Source organism: Colias croceus, chromosome 8 (assembly GCF_905220415.1).
Source record: "Colias croceus chromosome 8, ilColCroc2.1".
Lineage (NCBI taxonomy): Eukaryota > Metazoa > Arthropoda > Insecta > Lepidoptera > Pieridae > Colias > Colias croceus.
In genome coordinates, this window is record NC_059544.1 from 2,077,311 (window position 1) to 2,105,058 (window position 27,748).

Consider the following 27,748-nt stretch of genomic DNA (forward strand, 5'->3'; position numbering starts at 1 on the left):
AACGTAGTACGACCATTCATTACCTTTCACGGAAAATGCAGGGTATGTTTTCATTAATGGTTTTCACGCATATTGCATATAATATCTTAAGAGGGGTTAGGCGATCAGCGAAAATTCAGCTATTCGCGCCTTAGGTGAGGGGTGAGGGGGTCCGCGTTTAGTATGGAATCAACGTGCTCGAAACTAAAAATAATTCTAAGCGTTATTCACATTTTTTAACAAAAAGTGAATGAAAATATATAGTATTTTCTAAATCTAAAACAGTCACGAAATCGGGAAGGTAAATAAATACCTACCTATGTATTTGTGATTTTATACGAATTATTATCGTAAAATATGGTTGTAAATTGTAATGAGGATTTATATTTTATATGATATTTTAAAGGTAACTTCAGGATTTTTTTTATCGAACAAAATTTTTCCAATATGAAGTCCAGTCATCCCATCACAAATACGTTCTGTAATAGATACATATTAGAAATTTCAGTGCAAAAAAACTTCCATGTTTTCAATTATTATAGCTCATAGATAACAGTTCATTTTGCCGTTTTCACCTACTAAGGGCCCTTAAATGATAATAAGGCCTGCCAGCTATAGGTAAATATCAAATTGGAATGGAAAATTGTTGTATAGGTGAGTTAATAGTTTTCCTTATTTTATTATGGCGTGTTGTTGCATACAGCATAGTGGAATACCTATTCATTTACGCAAAATTAAATTAAAAATAGTAACCGTCACAGGCGTGCACACAAGTAGCTAAAAGTGGTTCGCGAAGTTTTCTACGTAATTTGCCAATTTTTTTAAGTGAATAAAATATGTAGGTATTCTTTTTTTGTGTTTTATAACATCTAGAATTGAATAAAAAAATACATGTAAAAATACATAGTCAACATATCAGTCAAAGTATACACTCGAAGCTTGCTTCGCTTGTCCTTTTACGACGGTGACATTTTTTATTGGTTGGTTTTATTTTTTTAGACAATACAATAATTTCATGACGTGTTAATAGTAGGTACTATCCTGAATAATAAAAAAAATATTAAAGAATTTTTTTATTTTTAGGTGATTCTATCATTAAAGGGTGTTTTTTTTTCAGTTTTTAAACCTATTTGTTGTATAGCATATGCTCACACCAATACCTACTGCAGAGATGAGTATTCTCGTCTCTGCAGTATTGGTGTGAGCATATGCTCACAAAAATTAATACATGTATTAATTTTGTTATATTTAAAATCAATAGGTACGTAAAGTAGGTCAAATAAATACTACTTGACAAATATTCGTGTTTAAACATCTCGTGATCCTTTAATTATGCACTTTTGCACAATGACATGAAAATAACTAAAACACATAGCATAAATCAATAAGTACAAATGATTTGGTCTAAAAATCTCGGATCTATTTATCTAATACTAGCTGTGCCTCGCAGTTTTACCCGCGTGGCTCCGCTCCTGTTGGTCTTAAGCGAGTTATACAGGGTGTCCCAAAAAGTAGTGATGAACGGAAGCTGGAAGGTAGAGGACCTAGAGGGCTATCCGAATCACCCCCATGTATGTTATGCGATTTTTCGTATTTTCCGAGTTATGACGTTTTTTTCAATTTTTCACCTATCGCCGAGTACGATGATATTTTCACTCATGGTGACGTCAATTATTGCGTTAGATGCTTGATTTTTTTTTGTTTGCTAAGCTGAAAGATAGGCCAATTCAGTATGGTAACATTTACTATCGTTAGACCTTTGAATGGAATAAAAAAAAGAATTAAATGCCAAGAAAGATAAAATTACCCAGTATGCTCACCACTTCAAGGGCCCGTAACAAAATCAAATCACACAAAAAAAGATTTCCGTTTGGCTTTTAAAAACTTGCTCTATCTATCAGGTAACTACCCTGAAAATTTCAATTTAATATTCAGAAGGCTTCAATCGAAAAATTGAAATCTAAATGTGGTAAGTGCAAAAATTGAATTAACATGATGATTAATAAAAACAAATTAAAACCAATAACAAGGTTATTAAACATAACCAGAATTTTTTAAAAAGGACCCCGCTGTTGCTTAATGTAAGTGCGACATCGCTGTAAAAAGTTTGCTTTTAAATGTCTGAATAATAAAAGGGCTTTTATCATTTTTAATGGTTTCTTTTGAAACTATGAATTTTCGGGTTATTTCGTCCAAATTGTGACAGTCTCTCGTCTTTGTAGTATCCCCACGGGAAAAAATCAATAGGGTTTATGTCCGGGGACCGTGGAGGCCAGGCTAAAGGGCAAAGATACCCTGAAAGATGGATTGGTCGTTGCAGCCTGCGCATGCGCCGGTGACGCCAGCCTTAAAGCCTGGCCTCCACGGTCCCTCGACCTAAGCCCCATGATTTGTTTCAATGGGGATACTAAAAATACCTCGGCTACTTGAGAGAATGCCATAATTTGGACGAAATAACCCGGAAATTCATAGTAGCAGAAGAAATCATTAAAAATGATAAAAGGGCATTCAGACTTTTAAAAGACAACTTTTTACGGTGATGTCGCACTAAAATTGAGCAACAGTGGGGTTATTTTAAAAATTTCTGGTAATTAAACACCTATTCATTGGTTTTAATTTGGTTATAATGATCATCATGTTAATAAAAATTTTGTACTTACCACATTTAGATTTCAAGTTTTCGCTTGAAGCCTTCTGAATAATAAAATGAAATTCTTAGGGTAGCTATCTGATAGATAGAGCAAGTTTTTAAAAGCCAAATGGAAAACTTTTTTATGTGATTTTATTTTTTTATGGGCCCTTGAAGTTGTGAACATACTGGGTAATTTTATCTTTCTTGGCATTTAATTCTTTTTTTTATTCCATTCGAAGATCTAACGATAGTAAATGTTACTATTCTGAATTGGCCTATCTTTCAGCTTAGCTCACAAAAAAAAACGAGCATCTAGCGCAATAATTCACGTCACCATAAATAAAAATCTCATCGTACTCAGCGATAGATGAAAAATTGAAAAAAATGTCATAACTCCGAAAATACGAAAAATCGCATAACATACATGGGGGTGATTCGGATAGCCCTCTAGGTCCTCTACCTCCCAGCTTCCGTTCATCACTACTTTTTGGGACACCCTGTATAATATTATAGCCTTCCTCGATAAATGGGCTATCTAGTATTCTTCAAATCGGACTAATACCCTGTTCCTGAGATTAGCGCGTTCAAACAAACAAACAAACACTTCAGCTTTATAATATTAGTATAGATACATAATAGGTATATACGCACTTCCAAACACATTAAAATTATAAATTTGGGAGCATGTAAAATATAATAACTTATTGTCTTCGTCGTCAGTCCAACACTCACTTAGTCAGAAAACAATTTTATACAGTTTCATAATGCTAAGTAACTTTTGGTAAACAAAAAAAGATTACTCAAACCTTTTTGTTACTATTAGTACAAAGAAACATGCCATCCATACTCAATGTCCAATAGGTAAATTCATAGAAATCTAAATAACAAGACACTAGAACTGCTTTAATGTCATAATTAGTATGAAAACCACTGTCGCCAAAATCAAACACATTTAAACCGATAGCTAAACAGTACACACAAGTAAACTATGCTTTTTATTGGACAGCTTGATTTTAGTAAAAACTAACTTAAAAATGAATTCAGCTTTTTAATATGTATCCTAACGCACCGTTTTACGGTTTATTTTAGAATAACATCCCTAGGTACATGAGACGTTTTGTTTCTTTTACCTCCAATACGAAAAATTCGGCTTTTCTACAACAGATAGCGTTAATTTTCATTAGATATAACTTTGAACCTAAACACATAGAAATAAGGTTGATATTTGTGTAAAATGTGATAATCAGAACGTTCGACTGTGACATTCATTGTTATTTAGATTTCTATGGTGACATTCAATACTTGTAAATATTCTATAATTTTAAGGAAAATCAGCATTATTTCTAAAAAAAATACTTACTAAAAAAAATATTTCTTTATTAGTATATCTAATTATAACTTATGGAAGAATTTCCGCTATGGGAAATGCTGAAACACATCATCCTTACCCGCATATGTCTCGAGAGCAACTGAACAGCGACGAACGCACTGGTGGCTTGGAAGTCACCTGAGTGGCGACATGGTCACGCGCTTACGACTTTTAGTGTCTTGTTATTTAGATTTCTATGGGTAAATTATATAAAGAGTAAAATAGTGCCTTTATGAATGTTCCTTTCATACATCTTCTCATTATTCATAATCTTTCCACGATAATAAGACGTGGAGCATTTTTTGTCAACAAAAAACTTTTCGTAACTGTTATATTATTACTTTCTACCTATGATTTAATTTTTTTTTATATTAAAAAGTAGTAGTCTACACAAAATTTTTGTAAAATTTTATGAAGACGAGGCTATGTCAGTTAGTTTACGTTTTGAAACAACAATCAATTTTGTGATACATGAAAATAAATCTCATATCAAATATTATGGAGAAGTTTAGCAATATTCAGCTACCCTCATTCTTAAACAATCAAATATTCATATTATGTTATAAAAAGGAAAAAAATATAAATTGTGGATACTCTAAGTCTAAGCTCTACAAACTAATTATATTTAATTAAGATCATACTTTTATATTAGGTAGGTTCTTGCAAAAGGTGGGCTAAATAAAACTCATTTTTACAATAATTGTAATAATGTTTATTTGCTAGTCTTCAACAAATCGAACCACTTAACATGACAATATCACTAACACACGTCCGTGATTCGCTCACGTTCTTTTATTTCATTATAATTATGCTTCTAGCAGTTGTAAATAATATAGAACAGTTTTAAAATAAATCATAGCTAATTTAAAAAAAATGAAAAAATTAAAATTAATCTATTCATCTTAACGAGCTGAAGAAAATTCTAATGATGTTTATTACATTTAAAATGCACACTCCGAAGACAATATACATAGGTAATTACATAGAATAAAACCATTATGAATTTTTGGGCAGTCGTGTAAATATAATACAATAATATAGTGTGCAGTATATAAACATATAGATAATACAGATTGTAAAATCTTAATTTAATATTAAATAATTTTTGTTTGATATAATCATCGGCTAATGAAACAGCAAACATTTAATAGATTATTCAAAGTGTTGTGTGTACAATGTTTTACGTCTAAAGTGTAAACTTTAAATATGCATTGAGTTAAATAAATTTATGATCTTTGTTTAGAAATGTTTTTCACACGACAACTCGAGTAAGTACCTGCCGCAGCGGCAATATTGAAATAATCTCGGTTAGTCGGCGGTCGGAGCAATATCAGTTGTTCTCTAAATTGCCCCTGCTTGCCTGTACACACCACAATTAAGGAGACAAATAAGTGTAGATTCCCAATATTGCCCCTGCAGCAGGTAGGTGAGTAGCCCGGTTAAGACTTCACAACCGTCTATTTGTGCTAGGGCTTTTAAAAAATATGGTATAAAAAAGTATTAATACGTCTTTTAATAAAACGATATTTATTAATAACCCAGTTACATGCAACCAAATTCTATGAATAATAAGATTTTTTAATATACCAACACCTTGAAATTTATTTGCAGAAATGGAAAAGAGCTGTAAGATAATATATTTGCTTATTCAATAAACTACACGAATATATTCTTATATTATAAAGAAGGCAAGCTTAAAAGTTTTCAGTTTATAGATTGAGAAAGGCACAGATAATGCGAAAGCAGACTTAAATTAAACACAGAAGTAGGTACTATAACGTGATACATAGGTAGCCAACTTATTAGTATAATAATTTTTAGAACATTTATAATACAACATTAAACATTTTAAATTCTTAGTGTTAAATTTCATCAACACGCATATAAATTGAATATTCTACATATTTCGAATTTACAATTTTAAATGTCCTAAATGTAACGTTCAAAATAAAACATTAAGAGCCAATAAAAACTAGGTATTGAAATACTTTTTGTAAATTATTTATACACAAAAGTTTACAATTTACGTTTAATCACACCCCACTCTTGCGACAACCTTGAAGGATCAGAGAAAAAAGCAGTACAAAGGGACAAAAACTTCCTTTCAATCGATTAACTAATCTCCTCAGAACACCAAAAAAGTAGAGACGGAGCCGTGCCAAACAAATGCGATGTAAAATGAGGCAATTCGCCAAAAATATCGGTTGTATGTGAACGATTAGACAACAAGCGATTTTCACTAATGACCAATCGCTCCCTTGTCATGTTGAACTTGATCTTCAATCACAAAATAATTCCGTTGTTGTAATAATTAAATAATAGAAATCAATTACGCGTGGTAAAAATAAATCCTAACAGGACTTTATCGATGATGGTATTATTTTTCCATCAGAAGATCGTATTACTTCATCAGGTTTCTGTAAACAACACAATATACATCACGCTCTATCGCTCGGCTACAGTCAGCTTACAAGGCTTCCTATTTTACTAATTTCCTATATTCCCGTATTGGTTTTATATAATGTGCTTCAGTGTTAGATGCGAATGGCTCCGCCTGCACTTTTTTATTAGCTAATCTCTCAACGTTCCCTTATGTAGTAAAAACTAAACAGCTCTTTGTATAAATGTTTCTTGTTATTTCAATCGCTTTTTTACATTTTCCACTGATTCCGTGTAAGTAAAGCAATTTGTATCAATTTGTTTTTTGTCAATCGCAAATAGGATATTTCAAGTCATGGTTAATTCTTTATATATTCTCATAATATATTCACAACCTTTAAAATACGTATGGAATGAATGTTTTAAAAAGATTCATACTATGTTTATTGTATTGTGATTATTCTATGAATGAAAAGAAACAAATTAGGTACCTATATCTGAGAAACACTCACTCTACGCTTAAAGTGAAAAGTAAATTAAATTCTTTGTGAAATAACAAAGGCGTATGAAATAGTATGGCCATAACATACTTTTTTTAATGTGTATAATGTAATGTATACTGATTGAACATAAAATATCATACGCAGAGACTGATACCTTTTTAGACTCATTTGCCTAATTCGTTCAATTTAAGATTTCAGATGTTTACCACACGCACTCAAACTCACTCACACTTACTCACACTACACACTCACTCACTCGTCATAATCACTTACACTTCATCCGGGTAGACTTTTGCATGTTTAATTATAGTTTTTTGTATCATTTTATTTCATACTTTCTTGCTAATGTAACTAAAGTAATTTGATTTGTTGCTTTCTTTGTCTTAATTATAATGTTCTGTTCATCCGAGTGGTGGAGACCTGGTGACCTGTATTACAGGTTTACACCTACAATAGGCACCAGCTTTCCACACCTGTTTAATGTAATTTATATACTGTATATGTAACTAAGTACTGGAAAGAAAGAAATAAATTATAAAGATGATTTTATAAGATGATGATTCACTTTATCAATAAACATCAACACTACTGAATTTTATAAAGACATTCAATATTTGACTACTTTGTTTTGAACATGAAATTCTAGTATAAATATATTTCTATAAATATCTAGAAGTACTCTACTATAAAGTAAAAAGAAAATACAATGGAGCTTGGACAAATTCAGTGACAATTGAAAGGCGTGAAAAATGAATTTAAGGAGTATTAAAATTAATTATTTTAATCACAATTTTGTTGACATTTATCGGCTAATTATTAAAATCTACTTACTTCAATATTAGCTGCTTAAGATCATGAAGAAATATATTATGATGTCAACTGTTTCTATTTGTACTATTACTATCATAATTAGAGTTTAATTTTATTACGTCACAATCCGTAAATATTGTCAAGTTTTGCCCTTAGAGTTTGCTTACAAAAATGAAAAATCCCTGATATGTGTTTTCACAGTCACGATATGGGAATATGAAGCTCAAATATATATTTAAATACAGTAAATACATATCGAATATATAATACTATATCAACATTTAAGACAACATATTATTTGTTTTATTCAATACGATGCATTTTTAATTGTAATATAATTATTGTGTAACTTCATAACTGAAAAAGTAATGAAGTTACACAATTGACAACATTTCATTTTTTATAAGGCCATGAAAGAAAAAAACCGTTTCTTTCTTTTGCTCTTGTGATTACAGAAAAAAATGTATTTCATTTTTTAATCGCATATTTTAAGAGAAATTAAATAAAAACGATAAATGTGATGATGACGTCATACATACGGAGGAATAAAAATGAGCCTTAGCCTAAGTTTTAAAAAATTAAAAAAAAAAAACTATCACTGACATTTACAGGGTATGGCATGTGTCAAATTTCATATTAATGTCATTTTTGTGAATTATTCATGTCAACAAACTTTTAAATCGTGTTATTGTGTTTTGGTTTTCTAATTTAATCTCATTAACGTGGTGTTTGTTTGATTGGAGTTGGACCAATTTATTTATATTATACAAATAGTGCCTATACTGTACATAATTTTCTTGAAATAAAAGACTTTGTTTACTTACTAAATGTTGTATAATTATTTAACACTTTCCAACGTTTTTGGGATAGTATATTTCTTTCCCAGAAATTTTCAGCACCCCTTAACAATTCCTGCATTAAGTCATCATCATCAGTACTTGTGAATAAGTTTCTTTTGTTCAAAATTTGGATCAGCAAATAACAAATAACAATGTAAACAAAGCTTGACGAATCAAAGTGACAAATGTGCCAAAATGTCAACTGTCAAGATTTTTTTTTTTTATTTAAACTAGCTAAGTAGCAAAGGAAAAAATGTATTCCTCCGTATGTGTGACGTCATTTGGCGATTACGACATTTTAGAATGAGATGATTTTAAAACTCAAAAAGATGAATGAAAACTTCAATATTTATAAAAAGCAAAAAATACGTGTATCATAATTTTTGATCTAGTTTTCATTAAAATAAAAAAACAAGTAGCTTAAAATTTTGAAATGTTGTCAATTGCTACCTGTGTTTTTAGTTTTAACACAGATTAAATTCTATTGTACTCGCGCCAAAATTCAATAAAGAAACAAGACGCCGATTCCGGTATTCTCGAATTCTGTACTAGCAAATTCAGATAAAATATACAAATAATGGATTTATAAGATACTATCTCCAAAAACAGTTTAAGTAAAATAAAATAGCATTTGGCGCTAACCAAAGCGCTAACCAAATCCTCGTGAGATTGTCTATACAAATAAAAACAGAAAACACTTTTCCGCATTTATGTTTCATTATTATTGATTTTTACATAGCTCAGTAATAATATTTTTAATATATTTTAATCACGCATTAATATACAATAGTAGATAGTCAGCAATTGATACAATGTAAATAGTAAAGTTGAAGCGAAACGAATAAATATAGAAGTACATATAAAGAAGATATAGGTAAATGTTACAAACGCTTATATACATTAGCTACTTCAACATCTTACTCAAGAACCCTCGTGGGTATATCCATATAACAAACGTTTTATTTGAATTCATCAATTTATTTATATATTTCATTATTTCAATTTATTTTGGGTCAACTATTAAATTTGTAAAACACCTTTCATATACCTACTTATTTTGCCGAGTTATGGCAGAAACCCTTTACAAACATTCGAACACACCACACTGCAGTGAAATACAAGATTCAGTGGAATTTTTCAGATTTCCACAGAAAATATGATAACATAGTAATCGAACATAGAATTTTGTCATGACATGGTGGAATCGAAGCTATGGACAAATTTTATTACTTATAAACAAATTATTCGGGAGTTGGATAAAAATGAGACTTATCGAAGACAAGATGTCATTCGTGAAATTTCTTTAACAGTTTTGTGCGTTCATTCAAAGCTATAAACTTTTGAAATATTCATTTATTTTGCCCTTAATTCGGTGCCACATCTACATACCCAACATGCCCCAAAACAGCTTCACACCATTAAAACTAATTTCATCATCATTTCTATTATTAGTCAACCATTAAAACTACGCAATCTCAATCCTCTCGGCCTCTACTGAAGCTGAATCTGCGATGGAATTTGAAGGGCTTCTTCTTTTCTTGTTTCTCTTCTGATTTTCCATCGACGAGGTTATCAGCGCTCTTGGCGACTTGGACGCTTTTTCGTCTATTCTTCATGGATTTTACTAGCTTATAAAATTTGCCCTTTTTCTTAGTGTTATCCAGAGTTAGTTCTGATAGTTCTTCGACTTCGACGCTGAATTCTGATGATATGTCTCCTAAATCTTCGACGCTTTGGCTCTCCACTTCTTTCACGTGAACTTGCGGGATTGATTGCTTTTTCGAAGTGTTTGGTTTTGGTTCAGGTTGGGGAGGTGGTGTCGGTGCGTCCGGATCTATGCACTGAAAATAATAAAACACATCATTAATTATTTTTTCGTACGTAATTGATTCAATTACCTTGTCCTCTATGTGAAGATTATTTGACAATTTTATAAAAATAATATTTGAGTACAATTCTACAAAATATGGTTTTTCACAAAAGGGTGCTTGGGTTTTATAAAACAATGCCAGCCCTACTTTGTGGTAATTACATTTAATGACAGCAATCTGGCCTACCGTTAGCCAAATTGATAAAGTTTGTTCATAAAAAGGGACATTTTTGTCAAAAGAATTTATTGTAACAGGCGTGGCGGTAAGAACTGGCAAAATTTAAAAAATAAAAAATATTATATATCCCGCAAAATTATATTAGACAGCTTCTAAAGTAACTCAACAACTCGAAAGGTCATAATACTCAAACATTAAAGGTAAACCTAAATCAAGCAACAACCCAACGAAATGAACCCTTCAAAACTTTCCGATAAATAACGAAAACTTGCCTCGACAGAAATGTCGTTAACGATAAACGAAGCGTACAAAAAATTAATGGATTCCACTCGGAAAAGTTGGGTTCACAAACGTAAAATATATTCACAATCCTAACTTTCGGTGGCCCGTAATAGGATAGAGTTCTACAAATTGTGGTCCCCTGTAAAATTTCAGTTAACTTCTTTGAAACGTATTGGTTTATTGGAATGATATTGAGAGTGAAGTTTCGGAGTTATTTTCAGCTTTTAATGGGATATTCATGCTCTATAGAGCTTTTCGTATTTTGGTTAATAGATTTTCAAGCTTTGGTTTCAGTAAGTTTATTTATAGGAATGCCATTAATCCATCATTTATTATTAGATAAGAAACATTTATAAAATATGTACTTAATCTATACAAAATATGTTCTGACAGAGAAAATATATGTTATAGGTAAAACGTAATATATATTCCGCTATCTAGAGCGAAGCAGATGAAAATTTAAATTCACTGACGTGTTACTTTTCAGTATTTCAGCGAAGATATAGAAGCGAAGGTGAGCATTAATATTCAGTAAGTATTAAAAGCATGAATCTAGAGAAAACCTTCGACGTTACATAAATATAAATCGTCTCTATATTTCCATATCAGTATATATTTGAAACTAGTGAAATGATATAGCTTAAAGAATCTGTACTTAGAAATTGTAAATGTGGGACTTAATTAACGTGGTTTGGAAGTAAACGAAATTAAATTGGATGGGATTTATAATATGGTACCATTAACATTAACACGAACATCCATATTTAAATAAACAGATATATGTAGGTATATAAAATTATTTACACGCGCCAAGTTATAATTTGCTCTTGTAATGACATTTTCACGTGTTGGATTTTAACCTTTATGCTATTTAGATTTTGCAAAAATATGTTATTATCAAAGTAACGGTATAAACTAATAATAATGACAAAAAGACTGTCCTGTACAAATGTTTGACTACGAAATAAATTGAACAATATACAACACTTACATCTTCAAGTTTAATCCGATAAGTCGGTACTTGTTCCGGGTGTCTCCAGGGCTTATGGTAAGGGTAGTCGGTAAGCGCTTTCCACCCGGGGTAGCGTCTGGCGGCTGCTTGCAGCTGGTGCACCAGACGGGGCGCCAGTTGAGCTGTCACTCTGAAAGAAATAAGAATATGGTAATTAGTTGAGACCTGCAGTTTTGTCTGCTTGGAAAAGGATTTTTTCTGCTTTTTGCAATATTTGCTAATTGCTATAGATGCTCCGCTCCCATTGGCCATGCGTGATGTTTTGTAGGCTTACGAAATAAATGAATACGTTTTTTCAATTGGACTGTATAGTTTCTTAGATTAGCGTGTTCAACCGACCAACCAACCAGACAAGCAAACCCAAGATTTATTATATAAGTCTCAAAACTTCTTAATTTTTAGCAATTTTTGATAGAGCTTGTGAAACATGTAAGATTTATATAAATCAACCAGCGATCCGCCCCGGCTTCGCCCGTGGTACATATTTACGTTTTCTCTAAATAAGAACCATCCTCGTACTTTAAGGAATACAATAAAAAAAGAATTATCGAAATCGGTTCAGCCGTTCACACGTGATGGCGTAACAACGCGAAACGGGTTTCATTTTATATACATATTATATAAGATAAATTTTCAACTAATTAAAACGACTTTATTTCAAACGAAATTCATTTAAAGTAAAAATGCATATTGGTACGAGCGTATATAATCCATTGCTCTACACAGCTTTGATACGGCTATAACAATTCTCGTAGAGAAACATTTACTGCCTCAATATATATCTTCAGAATGATATATTTTTGTGACACACAATCGGAAATAAAATAATATTAGCTACCAGGCCAACATAACACTGTAGATGTTCCCATAATTAATCGCTAAACTCACAGAAGTTTTTTCCGTTACAAAGCTTTTAAAAATAAAAGAGGTGATTATGTATATAAACTACCATATTAGGTTTAATAATATTACATATGTGTTCATCTAAAAAAATCTTTCAAGTTTCAACATCTACACTATGAAATAAATGAATGCATGAATCTTATGTTAGATATAAGCTTCTTGATCTTATGTAACGCTAAATTACGTCATTGCTACGAGGCAAATTTTCGCTACAGAAATCCTTTTTGTTAATTAAAGCCCTGTACCTTCCCACTTTAATAATTAAATAACATTAAACACATCTATGATTATATGACACGAAATTAAATCTGTACATATCACAAATACAAAACATTAAACCGTTTCTGATAAATTTTAAAGACACAGTGCAGTGGCAGATGGTAATAAGTACATTTTATATAAGAAAAAATGTAATAATCTATGCGGTACAAAATTCCAGAAACTACAGGTGGACGACACGACAAAGTTATTTTCCTAATAATCTTACAGTAAAATAAATTCTACTGAATACATATTTCATCCAAGATTATGTTATATTGTTTCTTGGAAAAACGCACCCGCCTCAATTTTCCGGCCCATTATGATCAATTTATATCCAACCTTTCCTCAAATACAATTCGATACATATTGTGCTTATGCGTAAATGATTTATTCTTTCTATCTCATCATATCATTGCGAAGAAGATAGACACTTACAGGTAAAGGTTCGTTTATTTATTGCGATGAATCGTGCAACACAGGATTTCGACTCTTTTTATTTTGCTGTTGTTTCATTCTTGATTTTACCCAAGCATTGTTTTGATTACAATATTTCGTTTGACATGGGAGATAGTTCACCTACGCGTACATAAATAAAAGAGCCGAACTCACGTGTCAGAAGTGAAACTTTCAAAGATACCAAAATCGCCTTACTCCATAGCGTGCCATTGCCATGATGTGACCTATAAATTCTACTCTCAGCGCGCGCAAGAAGCTTCACTTAAAAAAAAACAATATGTGAAAGGAGTCATTTATCTATCCCATGGTATTAATATATTTTTACTATAATATTATATTGTACTCACCTATTTACTAGCCAAGCAGGTAACGCGCCGCGCGGGTCCGACCGCGACACGTACCCCAGCCAACTGCCGGGCCCGCTGCGGGTCCGAACCACGAACCCCGTCATTAAAGAAAGTGCCCTGGTAAATGGAAAGATTAGTTAGTTATTATTGCATATAATATAACTTTTTAATAGTTGTTAACAAGCTGAAAATTGAATGGGAATCCAAGCCAATCCTCATTTACTAGTTTTCCACGCGCGGCTTCGCCCGCGTTTTCAAAGAAAACCTGCATAGTTCCCGTTCCCGTGGGATTTCCGGGATAAAACCTATCCTATGTCCTTTCTCGGGTATCAAAATATCTCTATACCAAATTTCATGCAAATTGGTTCAGTAGTTAAGTTGTGATTGAGTAACAGACAGACAGACAGAGTTACTTTCGCATTTATAATATTATATAGTATGGATTTAAAAACGTACATTTTATATTTTGAATTAGTTCGCCTGTGTCTAACAATATTTTTTTATTTTATGGATACCAAGATGTTTGCTGTTCTTCGACTGTAAAAGACGCAATTTGCAATAGAAAAATATAGCGCGGAATAACAAAATGCTTACTTTTTATCTAGAGTATGTACCACATGAGCAAAGCCACACGTGTGTTTTAAGCTTTATCGCTTATTTTTATATGATATAACAACTATAGATATCTATGTCTAAATAAAAACATGGTTAAATAGTGACTAGAAAGAGAACGCCTTACTTAATTTTTTAGCAAATTTTATTAAAACAAAATAGGTAATAATTGAAACTTTATGTAATCTGAATGTATAATGGATTGGCAAATAGATTTTTGAATAATATTCGACAACTTCCATATTTAATATAAGATCATACACTCACAGCTAAGAAAAATATTTAAAACTGCCCCGGCTTCGCCCGTGGTATATTTCGCAATAAAAGGTAGCCATTTCTCAGGGTCTAAAGATTGTCTCTGCCAAATTTCATCAAAATCGGTCCAGTAGTTTATGCGTGAAAACCATACATACATAATTATAAACCTATCGTCTTTATAATATTAGTATAGATTAAGATTAAAACCAAAAGAAAATTAAATGAAGATACCTTCATTTAATGAGAAAATTGAAGGGAATCTTCCCAATGTTCTCAAACAAAACTGAACTAGTTTCATCATCAACAAAACTTTTTTAATAAAATAAAAGTACTTTCAGAGCAAATTAATATTTAAGCCGGTTCTATCTCATAACGTAAACTGTCAAAATTTTCCTCTTGAATGTTTTTTCCTTATTTTTCCTTCTTAACAAAACTTAAACTTGGGAAAATTTTTGGAATTAATGTCTTTTTCCTTTGAAATCACTGACTATAATGTATTATTCAAACGTCAGATCGTATTATTGGCGAAAATACAATTTCCGTAGACCATAACTAAATGTTTCATAGTGTTTAGATTAAATTGGTAAAAATTGTGTCGTATTTTTTTCTATTCGTCAATCTATCTCGTAATTACATGTTTAAAGTTCACCTTATATCTCATTCTATACCATGTTATTTAAAAATATCAAATACTAGCGGTCCGCCCCGGCTTTGCCCGTGGTACATATTTACGTTTTCTCTACATAAGAACCGTTCTCGTACTTCAAGGAATATATTAAAAAAATAATTATCGAAATTGGTTCAGCTGTTCACACTGACAACGCGAAAGTTTCATAGAATACAAAAATCTACTGAACCTATCTTCGAAAATTCTGCCTAACCAATCTAAAAGTATAACCGTCACAGCTAAATGATAGATACGCTTTTTTGCAACCTATTTCCAGGTAACCAAGGTCACTTAAGTATTGACGCATTTGGTATCTTATCTATAGTGATGTTAATGAGATGAGATCGCTTCGCCTACGAGCAGGGTTTGGCCGCGTCATCTAATGGTTCAGAAAATGGGAGCTGGCAGATTGTATAGGCGTCGATTACGGTGTAGCGAATATTCAAATGTTGTGAATTGTAGATTGTATCTGAGAGATTGTTAACCCACAAAGTAGAAATGCTGATAAAAAACGCGATTTATTTTAGTAAGAAATGTAGTTAGTCCCTAAGCTACGTAACGGTATGAACCTAAGGAGCTGGTTTTTAAGGGTATAATTTAGTTTACATTATAGGTAATCTTATGATAATAATGCGAATGACCCTATTCGAAAAAAGCTTTTCGCATTGAAAGCTTTCTAAAGCCAATGCAATGGTATTCCAATGACACTTTTGAATCTGAAAACTGAATGTTTATAATAGCATTGGAATGGAAAATTTCAGTTCAACTTGGTGTTGGTGAAAAAAAATAACATTAAAGCATATGGGTATTCGAGTAACAGAATCTAAGAATTTAAGTCTGATTGGTTTTTAGTACAAAATTACCTTCCCGACCGGAAAATTATTAGTAAATTTGAAAGGTGTAACCATTATTATGATGAAATGACGAATTCAAAATTGAATTTATTTAATGGGGAAATTAATAATGAAGAATGAAAGATACGATATCTGTAATTTTTGAAGTGAAACTTCTTTATCGGGGTTGGAAAAAAATTTACATTTTTTCGTTATGCGTGACATTTTTCCCTTACGCGCCATCTTTTTCTTATCCCTACCACGCGTGATGCGACGTATTTCTGTAAAGTTCCATACCTATAGTAAATTATTTTTTGAAAAATAAGGCCATAAAGAAGTTTCACTTCTTACGTGTGTACGTACGTGTGTACGTACGTACGTGTGTACACGCACGCATTTTTTTTTTAATAATGTTTAAGATTCTACTTACATTAGCAATACTTAGTAATTTGTTATTCTTCTTTTATAAATTGGTAGAAAAAAATGTTGTAATTTCTTAACTCTACGATAAACGTAAATAAAAGGTAAATCTACATAAAAAAGATCATGTTACGTTTCTTATGACTTCGTTTTCCGGTTGAATGATCATTTCTACAAAAAATCAAAGAGAAGCAAAATGAATCGCTATTTTATCATCAAACTCATAACAAATTGTTTATTATTACCTTGTCCTTCGTAGAATTTTGTTTATCCAGTTTTTATACTAAAATATATGAACTTTTAGATTAAACCGTGAATTTTGATTGTTCTGAAGATACATATCCTTTGCAGTCCAAGTGAATGAAGAGATTACCGATTTTAAAGTATTTTAAATCGGAATATATTATATTACTAGCTTACCGCCCACGGCTTCGCCTGCTTTCTCTAAAACGATTTGAGATTTAAACTATCCTATGTCTCAAGTTGAATCAAACTGCACATGGTGTGCGAATTTTATTATAATCGGTTAAGTGGTTTAGGAGTCCATTGAGGACAAACATTGTGACACGAGATTTATATTAAGATGAAGCTTACATATTGAATGATGATATGACTGATGACATTGGCTAAAAAGAAATCAAAACTTGAAGGTACTGGAAGGATCATTTAATTGTAATCCTATTAACTTAATCTGTCTTTTAATTTTATAATGTTGTCGAAAAACTAGTAAGGTTCTTTCCACACAATTTTTTATTCAATTGTTTTCATAACAGTGGCTTGACAGTAAAAATATTTATTATTGGATAGAGTAATTGTGTTTATGAGCTCAATCAAAGCTATAGAACTGATTATTCTTTCCCGTCTATAGGCAATTTGGCTGTTTATACATCCTTTTATGATAGGTACTAAAATGTTATATATTATTTACGATATTATGTGTGATGTATGTTAACGTTGTAATAAATTTAAACATCATCATAATATACCCAATTTAAAAAGGAAGTAATTTTTCGATGGTTTTTACACTCTTGTTTTAATTAAATGATACTGTGAACAGAGTCATAATTTTAACCGCATAGTGAAATTGTAAATTTTAGATAAATATTCGACGTACTTACTAGATATAGTGATGAAATGTAATAGGAAAATCATAAACGATGTGCTTACTTTGTCCTATATTGCAAACTACTATAAAATATTAATAAATCTAATCATTATAATGTATTTATAGTGTTAGCTACACAACGATAATAAATTCATGTTAATGGGAAAGCTAACGGAAACTGCACACGTATTTAATGTAAACTTTAACGATTAGAGCTAATTTAGTATGCTAGGACATCCCCTAAGTACTACTTACGTATTGTACAGGTAATTTAACTATGCGACTTGTAGTAGTATTTAAGCGAAACGAAAAGAATAAATATTTTTAAGCTATTGCATAGCTTCTATATTACCTTATATTTAATATTAGGGACCGAATCGAGAAATTCCGTGACGAAAAAACCTCACGCTCGCACTCCGACGGGCGGAGGTGTGGCTTGAAGGCATGCTATGTAATAGCTTAAGCTTACCGCGGCTGTCCCCGAGTGCCACACGTCCTTTTTAACTATGTATTTTCATACTTATCATCCAACAATACTATATCATAAACAATCTGTTGGTTGCCTGGAAGAGATTACTTGTTAGTAATAAGGCCGCCTTCTGTGTTGTATGTCCTAGCTTAAGTTTTATTGTGCCTACTATTGTTATTTTTGCAGCACAATAAAGTGTTTAAAATAAAATAAAATAAATACATGACAGTTATACAATTCAATGAAAACATCGAAATTAATTCATTACATACCTACGAATAAATTTTCTTCATGAATAACTAACAAGGCAACCTATTTATTGCTGATGTCTGGTTCAATACGTTATTAATAATTTATCCAGTAACTACAAGTTATTGGCAGTGGGATTTCAGAACTATATGGGTTTACATATTATGATCAATTTTCCCTTCACTAATCATAGATTACACCGCATTCTATATAAACGGTGTTGAAATGACAAGAAAGAAAGAACTATAATTTTTTATGCTCACCAAACAGATTACAAGAATAAAAACAAACAAAGAAACCAAAAAATAAAAGCTTAAAACAATAAAAAGTTATAAGTGCAACAGATATCCAAATATAAGATGATCGGTCAAGACTCAAGTCGCTGAGTTTCCAGGAAATCCTATTGTCGCCAAATCACCAAACACACATGACACACAACGTTTTAATAATGCACACTAACACCTATACATATATACTAATACTATACTTATACCTACTCAGTACTCATACTACCTACAACATATAATATTTTAGTATCTGTGATACTATGGTAGATTTATTGGCAACAACATACCGAACATATCCCTTCCTCGGCGGGTAATCCTTGTGGAAGACAGAGTGGTTGAGGATCATCTTCTCTTCTCCTGTATCCAGCCACGAGCGCTGCAGCACGAAGTCCCGGTTCTTGAGAGGCGCCGGACATGACACTATTAAATAATACAACATATTTTAACTGTCTACAGTTTCTCGTTGTAATAAAGAGTATAATGAAAGTATGGGCTTAATTTTATTTAAACCCGAGCTAGTTACATAGCAATTGTAAGACTCTTGGGGCCTTAATCCCGGGCAGCATTAAGAGGAGAACAGAAAGCGCAAAATTTAATTCGGAAAATAAAATAATAATCTTAGATATTGGAAATATTTATAATAAGTTTTATAGGTGATCTTCCTGGGCATTTCTGATTTATGATGTATGAATAACGTATAAAATATTACATGAAGTACATATTATTATAAAAAAACAAGGGGCGGCATATTTTCAGTACCTACGCCCCAAGAAGAGAAAGCCCACGCTACGCCACTGATCCGAGCTTTAATTTTCGCGTAAAAGAACAACAAACATCGTGCTAACCTAGTCCATTGAATGAGTCCCTCCAAGGGGGGTCTAGAGTGCGTGAGTTAGTAACGTAAGATGTTTCTTCGGAAACATGTCAAGAGTCCTTAGGTTATAAACATACTAAAACCCCGGGACACTAGGAGGAGCCCCGGAGTGGGGGGAGGGGGGAAAAGGTCAATTTTTTTCTTTTTTCGCTTAAATCTCAAAAACGGTACATGTTAGAGAAAAACTTTCAAGGAAAAGTTAAAAGGCCATAAAATTATCTACAAGTTGTACCCGAATCATTTTTTTCTATATCCTACCGTTTCTGAGTTACACGCAGTAGATTGCTCATAATTGGGTCTATCATTGATAAAAAAAACAGATTCCACCATGGAGGCGTTTAGGAGTAATCGATTGTCAAAATATTATATTAGGGTAGTTTGAGTTACTGAAGTTGACCTTTTTTTTTTCTTCCAAAAAACTCAAAAGTGCAACTTGTGACCGGTACAGATAGATTGCTCATAATTAGGTCTATCATTGATAAAAAAAAACAGATTCCACCATGGAGGCGTTTAGGAGGTATTGAATTTATTAGAGTAGTTAGGTAAAATAAAAAGCTTTCGAATTTTTCACATTTCATGGGATGTAGCTCGAAAACGGCTGCGAATAGAAAAAAATGACCTAGGTACAACTTGTAGATAATTTTATGGCCTTTCAACTTTTGCTTGAAAGTTTTTCTCTAACATGTACCGTTTTTGAGATTTAAGCGAAAAATGAAAAAAAATGGATCTTTTCCCCCCTCCTCCCACTCCAGGGCTCCTCCTAGTGTCCCGGGGTTTTAGTATGTTTATAACCTAGGGACTCTTGACATGTTTCCGAAGAAACATCTTACGTTACTAACTCACGCACTCTAGAACTTTTTATTCAATGGACTAACCATCCTTAAAGACTAATTTGTGAAGAAGGATTATTATCTTTATCCATTGATTGAGATCTTTTTTAGATAATTATCGAACAAACGATATTGGTATGTTTTAGAATGAATAAATAATATGCCACTAGAAGGTAAATATGATCGTATTCCTAATGTCTTTATAATTCAGTAACTCTATCGAATACTGACATCAGTATTTGCCAGCATGTAAAGTGGTTATTGGAAGTTACCAAACTGTAATAGGATTGCAGTTTGTACATCCCATTAGAGTTTGGTAGGTAATAGCTGGACATTCGCTTAGAATATGTGACCTATAAGCTCCCCGTGTATCTCTGTTATTGGTAGGACAAGAACATAATGGCTGTAAATACTAATAATGTGCAATTTGTATTCTTTTTCATATAGATTTATTGTTTTAATATTATCCTTATAATATAATATAACATTTTCAATAGTTATAGTTTAAAGAAACGCAGAAGTATAATAACACATTTCAATTAGATAGTAAGTATATTGTATATCTAGAGTTTACTTGTTTCTCTTTTTTGTTCTCATATCACGGTTGGTGCGGTGCACACGGAGTTTAAAACTTAAAAAAACGAAACAATATTTTCATATTAAAATTACATTTCTATAACTAAAAAATCTCATAAATTTTTCTATTCCTAAAGTTACTTATATAAATGAAGACTTTGTTTCATTTTCATTAATTACGCTTATTATTCATCGAGATTAAGAGCCTATCTAAAGCCAAAAATAATAATTACGAGTGTTTTATTAACAAATAACAACATTATAAGTAATTGTTTGATCTACCCACGGTCGGTTTCGGGGAGGTTTCCACTGAGGTCTGAGAGTGACCTTTCCTTAAATAGCTTATTTGTTATTTGTATCTGACGACCGATTAGGGGGTACTTTGATGTTATTGCCTTGAGCTGCTTAATGTCAATGATTGTATCGAATTAGATGCTTATCTTACCACGGTATAATCCTCAATGATCTTAATTTGCCTTCGAGGCAAATTTCAAGTTATGGAAGGGACTAATTTATTTTATAGATATATTTTCCATTTCTCCGCAAACGATATTTAGGAAAATATTTATTATACGCTTTTCTAGGATAGGGGGATATAAACACCAACAAGAATATCATACAGGGGTATTGAAGTTTCAATGTCTTTATTTTAAACTAGTGGTCCGCCCCGGCTTCGCCCGCGGTACATATTTCGCAATAAAAGGTAGCCTATGTCCTTTTTCGGGTATCAAAATATCTCCATACCAAATTTCATGCAAATTGGTTCAGTAGTTTAGGCGTGATTGAGTAACAGACAGACAAACAGAATTACTTTCGCATTTATAATAAGTATTAGTATGGATTATGTCACGATGGTGATATAGCGACATTCTCTCACACAGAATATAATTTGTTTAATAACTCGAGGGAAAAGTTTCGCCTCCTTCATTGTTCTAAGTCATTAATTATTCACAGATATGACACGCGATATTGAATATTTAAACTACATCTATTAATTTAAAAAAATGTTTAACTTATCACAAAATAGTGTAATAATACTGTATATTGTATCTGCCATACTAAACATGTGATAAAAGTTAAACTGCCTAAATTGTAAGGTCCCTTTCCCTTCTGCACATATCGTATCTTTCAGTTTTTTTGTCTTTCTAGATAGCCTTACCTTAACTTATTTAAAAAATGCAATAAAGTTGGAGTATGGAAGATACGGACACTTTTACGTATTCAAATTATAATAATAATATAATAATAATAATTCATTTATTTATTGTAACATCATTGGTCCACTTGTTAGTGACAATATTCTTATAACTATGTTAGTAAGAATACATAAATTTAATTCTAGTCAATATGTCAACTTAATTATGAATTATATTAATTATAAGCAGTACCTACCATCTAAATACATAGAAATTAATTACAATTTACGGCTCTCTTTAAAATATATTTCGTAATTAATATCCAGTGGAACTCTCTGGACGCCTTTTAATGAAATTTAATAGGAAATTCCCGTCACTATGCATAAAAGCTTTTTGCAGTTTAAATAATTTAAAACATGAATACGTCAGATTAAATATTCACTGCGTAATTTCCGTTGTAGTTTTTAGTCCGTGTGATTTGGGGTGGAATTATTGGTACCATTTCTTTGTTTCGACTTAGTCTACTGTAATGCCTCCATTTTTACCCGACTACGGCAAAGCAAAAGGAGGGTTATGATTTTGACAGGCTATGTATGTATGTATGTATGTATGTATGTATGTATGTATGTATGTATGTATGTATGTATGTTCATCTGTTCCCTAGTAACGTCTAAACTACTTATCAGAATTTGACAAATGACATATCATTAGAAGCGTCTTAATTGTCCGCTGGTTATAGGCTATATGGGGTTTCACAAAATCTAATGTGGCGTCCTCTATCGGACAAAACATACAAAGTAAAAAAATAAAGTTAAGATAAATATCCCGTGTTTAGTATCATTTGAAAGCGCTTTCCTTGTACATTTTGAATATATATATATTACTAGCATTTGCTCGTGACTTTACCTGTATTCATGGGCTGATTGCATATAATTCACATCTTTTCGTCCATAGCTTCTTTATTAGTTCATCAGTTTAACTTTTGTTAATATTATGCCCCCAAATACACTTTAACACCAAAAAGTACAAATAATATAAAGTGAAAAAACTAAAACCCAACTACGACAATAACCGGCGCTGAAAAAGTATAAAACAAGATTTCAGAATACTGAACTGAACAAAGTTGCTAATGTAGTTTCAAGTAAAAGGACACAGTAGACTCTACCAAGATGCCTTCGTTGTAAATTGAAAATAATGTCATACAATACTATTCTGAAGTATGCAATATTCCACTATGTAAAGATAAATTTTCATGTTTGGAAAGGCGTAGTCACACGTTGTTGAAGAGCTACGGTAGATAGGTATATTATGTAACGTGTGACTACGCCTTTCCAAACATGAAAATTTATCTTTACATAGTGGAATATTGCATACTTCAGAATAGTATTGTATGACATTATTTTCAATTTACAACGAAGGCATCTTGGTAGAGTCTACTGTGTCCTTTTACTTGAAACTACATTAGCAACTTTGTTCAGTTCAGTATTCTGAAATCTTGTTTTATACTTTTTCAGCGCCGGTTATTGTCGTAGTTGGGTTTTAGTTTTTTCACTTTATATTTTCAATTTGAATAGCGTGACAGGATATTTTAACATTACTCGTAATATTTGTACGTGCATAACTTCCAAACGACTGCACCAAATTGGATAAATCTTTGTTTTATGTGTACATTTTTGTTCAGAGAAGGTTTGCATGACAGAAAAAAAAACAAGGAAAATTTTGAAACCGTGCTTCCATGTATTTACTTAGTAATAATACCTAATATTTAAATATGTCGTGACTTTTAGTTGACTCTATTTATGATCAAACCTATTATTATAAGGCTATTTTTGTCCTCATTGCATACAGTTCTCCCATTAGGGTCGAGACCTTAATCTACTCCGGTCGGTAATTGCTGGTTTGTAGCTACCTCATGTCACATATTTGAAAATTTCGATCTAGGTTTACAGAGCGCTTAGACATCGCCACCATTAGGAAAAAAAGCGTGGGTTACAGTTCCGTCTCATGATCGAATTTTCTATTATTTACAATTTTTCTAATGTGTGTGCATTTTTATTTTTAATGTCATAAACATATCAATAATTAAGGGTTCCAGGAATACAGATTGTCACAATGTCTTAGTTCACCAATTTAATCAACAGTGATGTGGGTAGACATAAATTGAAAACCGAATTTAATTTTTTAACTCTCTCGTCTGGAAACAATTGCTCGACATTTTCATTTAATTTGGAGCCCTTTTTTATTAAACTGTCGAGGAAAACAGTACAGTGGTCAAATATAATTAATGAAAAAGAAAATGTCACAAGATCCAGATTAAGGAAAATAAGAAAATAATGTTATTTACCCGTCAGTCTCGTGGACATAGGTTTAACTGATTCCAACAATATTGTCTACACGTGTTTGTTGACTAGATTACCCATAGAAATAAAAAATACGTGTGGCACTCGGGGACTGCCGCGGTAAAGCTATTGCATGCTATGCCTTTAAGCCACACCTCCGCACGTCGGAGTGGGGACCGTGAGGTTTTTTCGTTACGGAATTTCTCGATTCGGTCCCCGCGCTCAAGGCCCGCGATAGAAGCTATGCAATAGCTTAAAAAATAATTTAAACATAACCATTCAAAACGATTAATAAATAATTTCATATAATTGTAAGCTCGCGTATTTTTTGATCAAGAGACATAATCATTGAACAGAACAAAAGAATCTTAACGTGTCTTGATTCTAGTGAGCAAAAAGTAACTGATCTCTTAGCTCTACTTCACCTACATTATCCCCTTATACCTTGGTTCTCCGCTTTTAAGATAAAACCTAAGGGCTACCACTTGAAAATAAGAACTTTAATTAATCAGACCTTTCAATTAGTTTCCTTGGACCTATTTTACCGAAATTAGTAAGCTCAATACTTTTATACTTAACAGCATAGTCAGATAGGTCATAGTTTAAGATAATAAAATAAAACATTACACATTCAACAAAAAAAAAACAGCCTAAAATTAAATAATAAAAAAAATTGGGGCTTTCAATTCCATCATTCAAATCCGGCCCTGTTTCACGTTCATGCTAGAACTGTAGTGCATGTTTCCGGCATGCGGCATGCCTGCATTTCCCAGCAAACATGCACACATGCCACATGCCGTCGATTCACATTCATACATTGCTATCTGTTTGGGATCGCTCATTTCAACGGTATTTTCATTTGAAAATTGTATGCGTAGATCGCATGAACAAAAGAACTATGAAGCTTCATTTTTTGTTTAAAATTGTTTCATTTTTTGCTTGAATTATTTTTCACTATTTTAATTAATTAAGGGTGTTTATAGACAAAGAGCTTTTGAGAGAAAGCTTTTTTTATTTATTAATTTCTCCTTTATTTCTGTAAATTTGCGTTAAAACACAATATGTTTGCAAATGAACTTATATTATATTCAATATCTTTTACTCAAGTACCTACTTAATTGTATCGTACTTTACAAATTAAAAACTGTAAAGTAACGTTTAAAGTTCATAACTACAAACTACTTCACCGGTCGTAACCCTCTTATCGCACAATTCAGGTGAAAGTTGAAACTCGTTCAAGTTTCAACTACATCTTTGCAATCGGTTCTGCATTAAAATGAACTGTTTTGCTTGAGGAAAAATGGTATGTACATATTTCTCATTTTTTTGACATTCGTAAAAAAACATATTTTACTAATTTATTATGATCCATTTTACATTCAAATTATAAACCCTAATAAATTATTTGGTAATTATTTTACTTAATAACCTTACCTTAATTGTAATTTCAAGTCTTGTAAAATATTGATTGTAAAGTATTAAGTAATTTGTTGCGACAGTCGTAATTATGATACTAATATGAAGAGACAAGGAAAAAGGAAATAATTCAGACAACAATATTGCTCTATCGTAATTTGCTCTGAAAACCGCTTGACTCGTATCGGAAAACAATGAAATGCAATTACAGAGTAATGACCAATTAGTCATTAATTATATTGATAAAGGTATTTCAGCATTTCTGATTACATACTATAAACTTAATATGTTTGTATCAAATTATTCGAAACAGGTATTATTACCTTAATAATTATATTAACATCACAGTCAGCTGATGGCAGGATTCAAAAAATGTGTGCGTGTTCTAGTGTACACCTTATTTTTTCAAAAAATAATTTACTATATGCAACTTTACAGAAATATGTCGAATCACGCGAGGTAGGGATAAGAAAAAGATGGCGCGTAACGAAAAAATGTTACACTAAATTTTTTTCCAACCCCGGTAAAGAAATTTCACTTAAAACCCGGTAAAGATCATAACGGAAAAGCCACTTTCTTAAAACTGTAAAGTTGCGCTTTTCTTTATTCGACATTCAGTATTCTTTTGACTGTCTGATAAATGTTTAGTTTTTGAATATACCTATGTCTATAACCCGTCTACAAAGCCTGCCCATAAGATAATCCATACTAATATTATAAATGCGAAAGTAACTCTGTCTGTCTGTCTGTCTGTTACTCAATCACGCCTAAACTACTGAACCAATTTTCATGAAATTTGGTATGGAGATATTTTGATACTCGAGAAAGGACATAGGCTACTTTTTATCCCGGAAAAATGACGCAATCCTGGAAATCCCACGGGAACGGGAACTATGCGGGTTTTTCTTTGACTGCGCGGGTGAAGCCGCGGGCGGAAACCTAGTATACATATATCTGCTAATCTGTTCATCCATTTTTACCCCTACCATCTTCCGAACTACAAAGTCAACTATAAAACTTACTCGCATAATACCCGACGTCATTATTAACGTTGATGTGACCGGCGTCCTCCGCAGCCAGCATGTGGGTGTCCCACACGGACCGGTACTCCGGGTCGTGGAGCACGTCGTACAGGGCGTCTGGCTCCACGTCTTCAAACTCAGCGACCACCTGGGGAGGATAATTTAGCAGTCAGTATTGAGGCTTCTCAGTGCGCGAGTCCGAATCGCATTTGGCAGGTTTTTTTTTTTAATATAGAACATCCGTCCTGATCTGGCCGCTATGATCAGTCTTAAAAATAAAATGAAAATATTAGATTTAATAATTATAAAATACTAGACTTCACTTTTCCGCAACACAGAATAAATCAAATATTTATATTGCTCATGTGTTATACTAATAACATATAATTATATATTCCTAGGTATATATCTTAATTAAATCTTTCCTCTTTATTATATGAGTAGTTATAAACATGACTGTAGTTTTTAATGAAGATAAACATAAGTCTGAAATGGAAACAGTTTAAATAATTAGCTTATCTTAAAGTGCCCAGGGCGGTTGTTATCTAGATTCTAGTGTTCGTCCTTATGGTCTAATGTGAACTACAATATTGTATGAGTGTTTAAAAATTAATTTGCTCCTTCACAACATTACATGGTTAAAAGAAATGAATACATAAATAACACCATCTGTCTTAACTCCAAAACACCTTACTAAGAAAATATAATATCTTCCAAGTTCCAGCTAAGTTTTCCGCACATCTCACTTCATTTATTCCCAATATCGCTAGCAATATTATTGAACAGAAACGCAACTATACGAAAGCACAACTCATAGTGTTACGTTACATAATTA

General features: G+C 32.0%; 1 protein-coding gene across 1 annotated transcript in view; it reads right to left on the bottom strand.

The window, feature by feature from the left end:
• Positions 1 to 9,375: 9,375 nt before the first annotated feature.
• Positions 9,376 to 27,748, bottom strand: part of LOC123693839 (START domain-containing protein 10-like) — a 34,223-nt gene continuing 15,850 nt past the window's right edge. The window contains exons 2-6 of the mRNA XM_045639078.1: positions 26,914 to 27,061; positions 19,008 to 19,140; positions 13,821 to 13,937; positions 11,833 to 11,983; positions 9,376 to 10,352 (exon numbers count right to left, since the gene is read on the bottom strand). Of these exons, the coding sequence (XP_045495034.1) occupies positions 9,987 to 10,352; positions 11,833 to 11,983; positions 13,821 to 13,937; positions 19,008 to 19,140; positions 26,914 to 27,061 (915 nt within the window). The 3' untranslated portion in view covers positions 9,376 to 9,986. The remainder of the gene's footprint in view (positions 10,353 to 11,832; positions 11,984 to 13,820; positions 13,938 to 19,007; positions 19,141 to 26,913; positions 27,062 to 27,748) is intronic.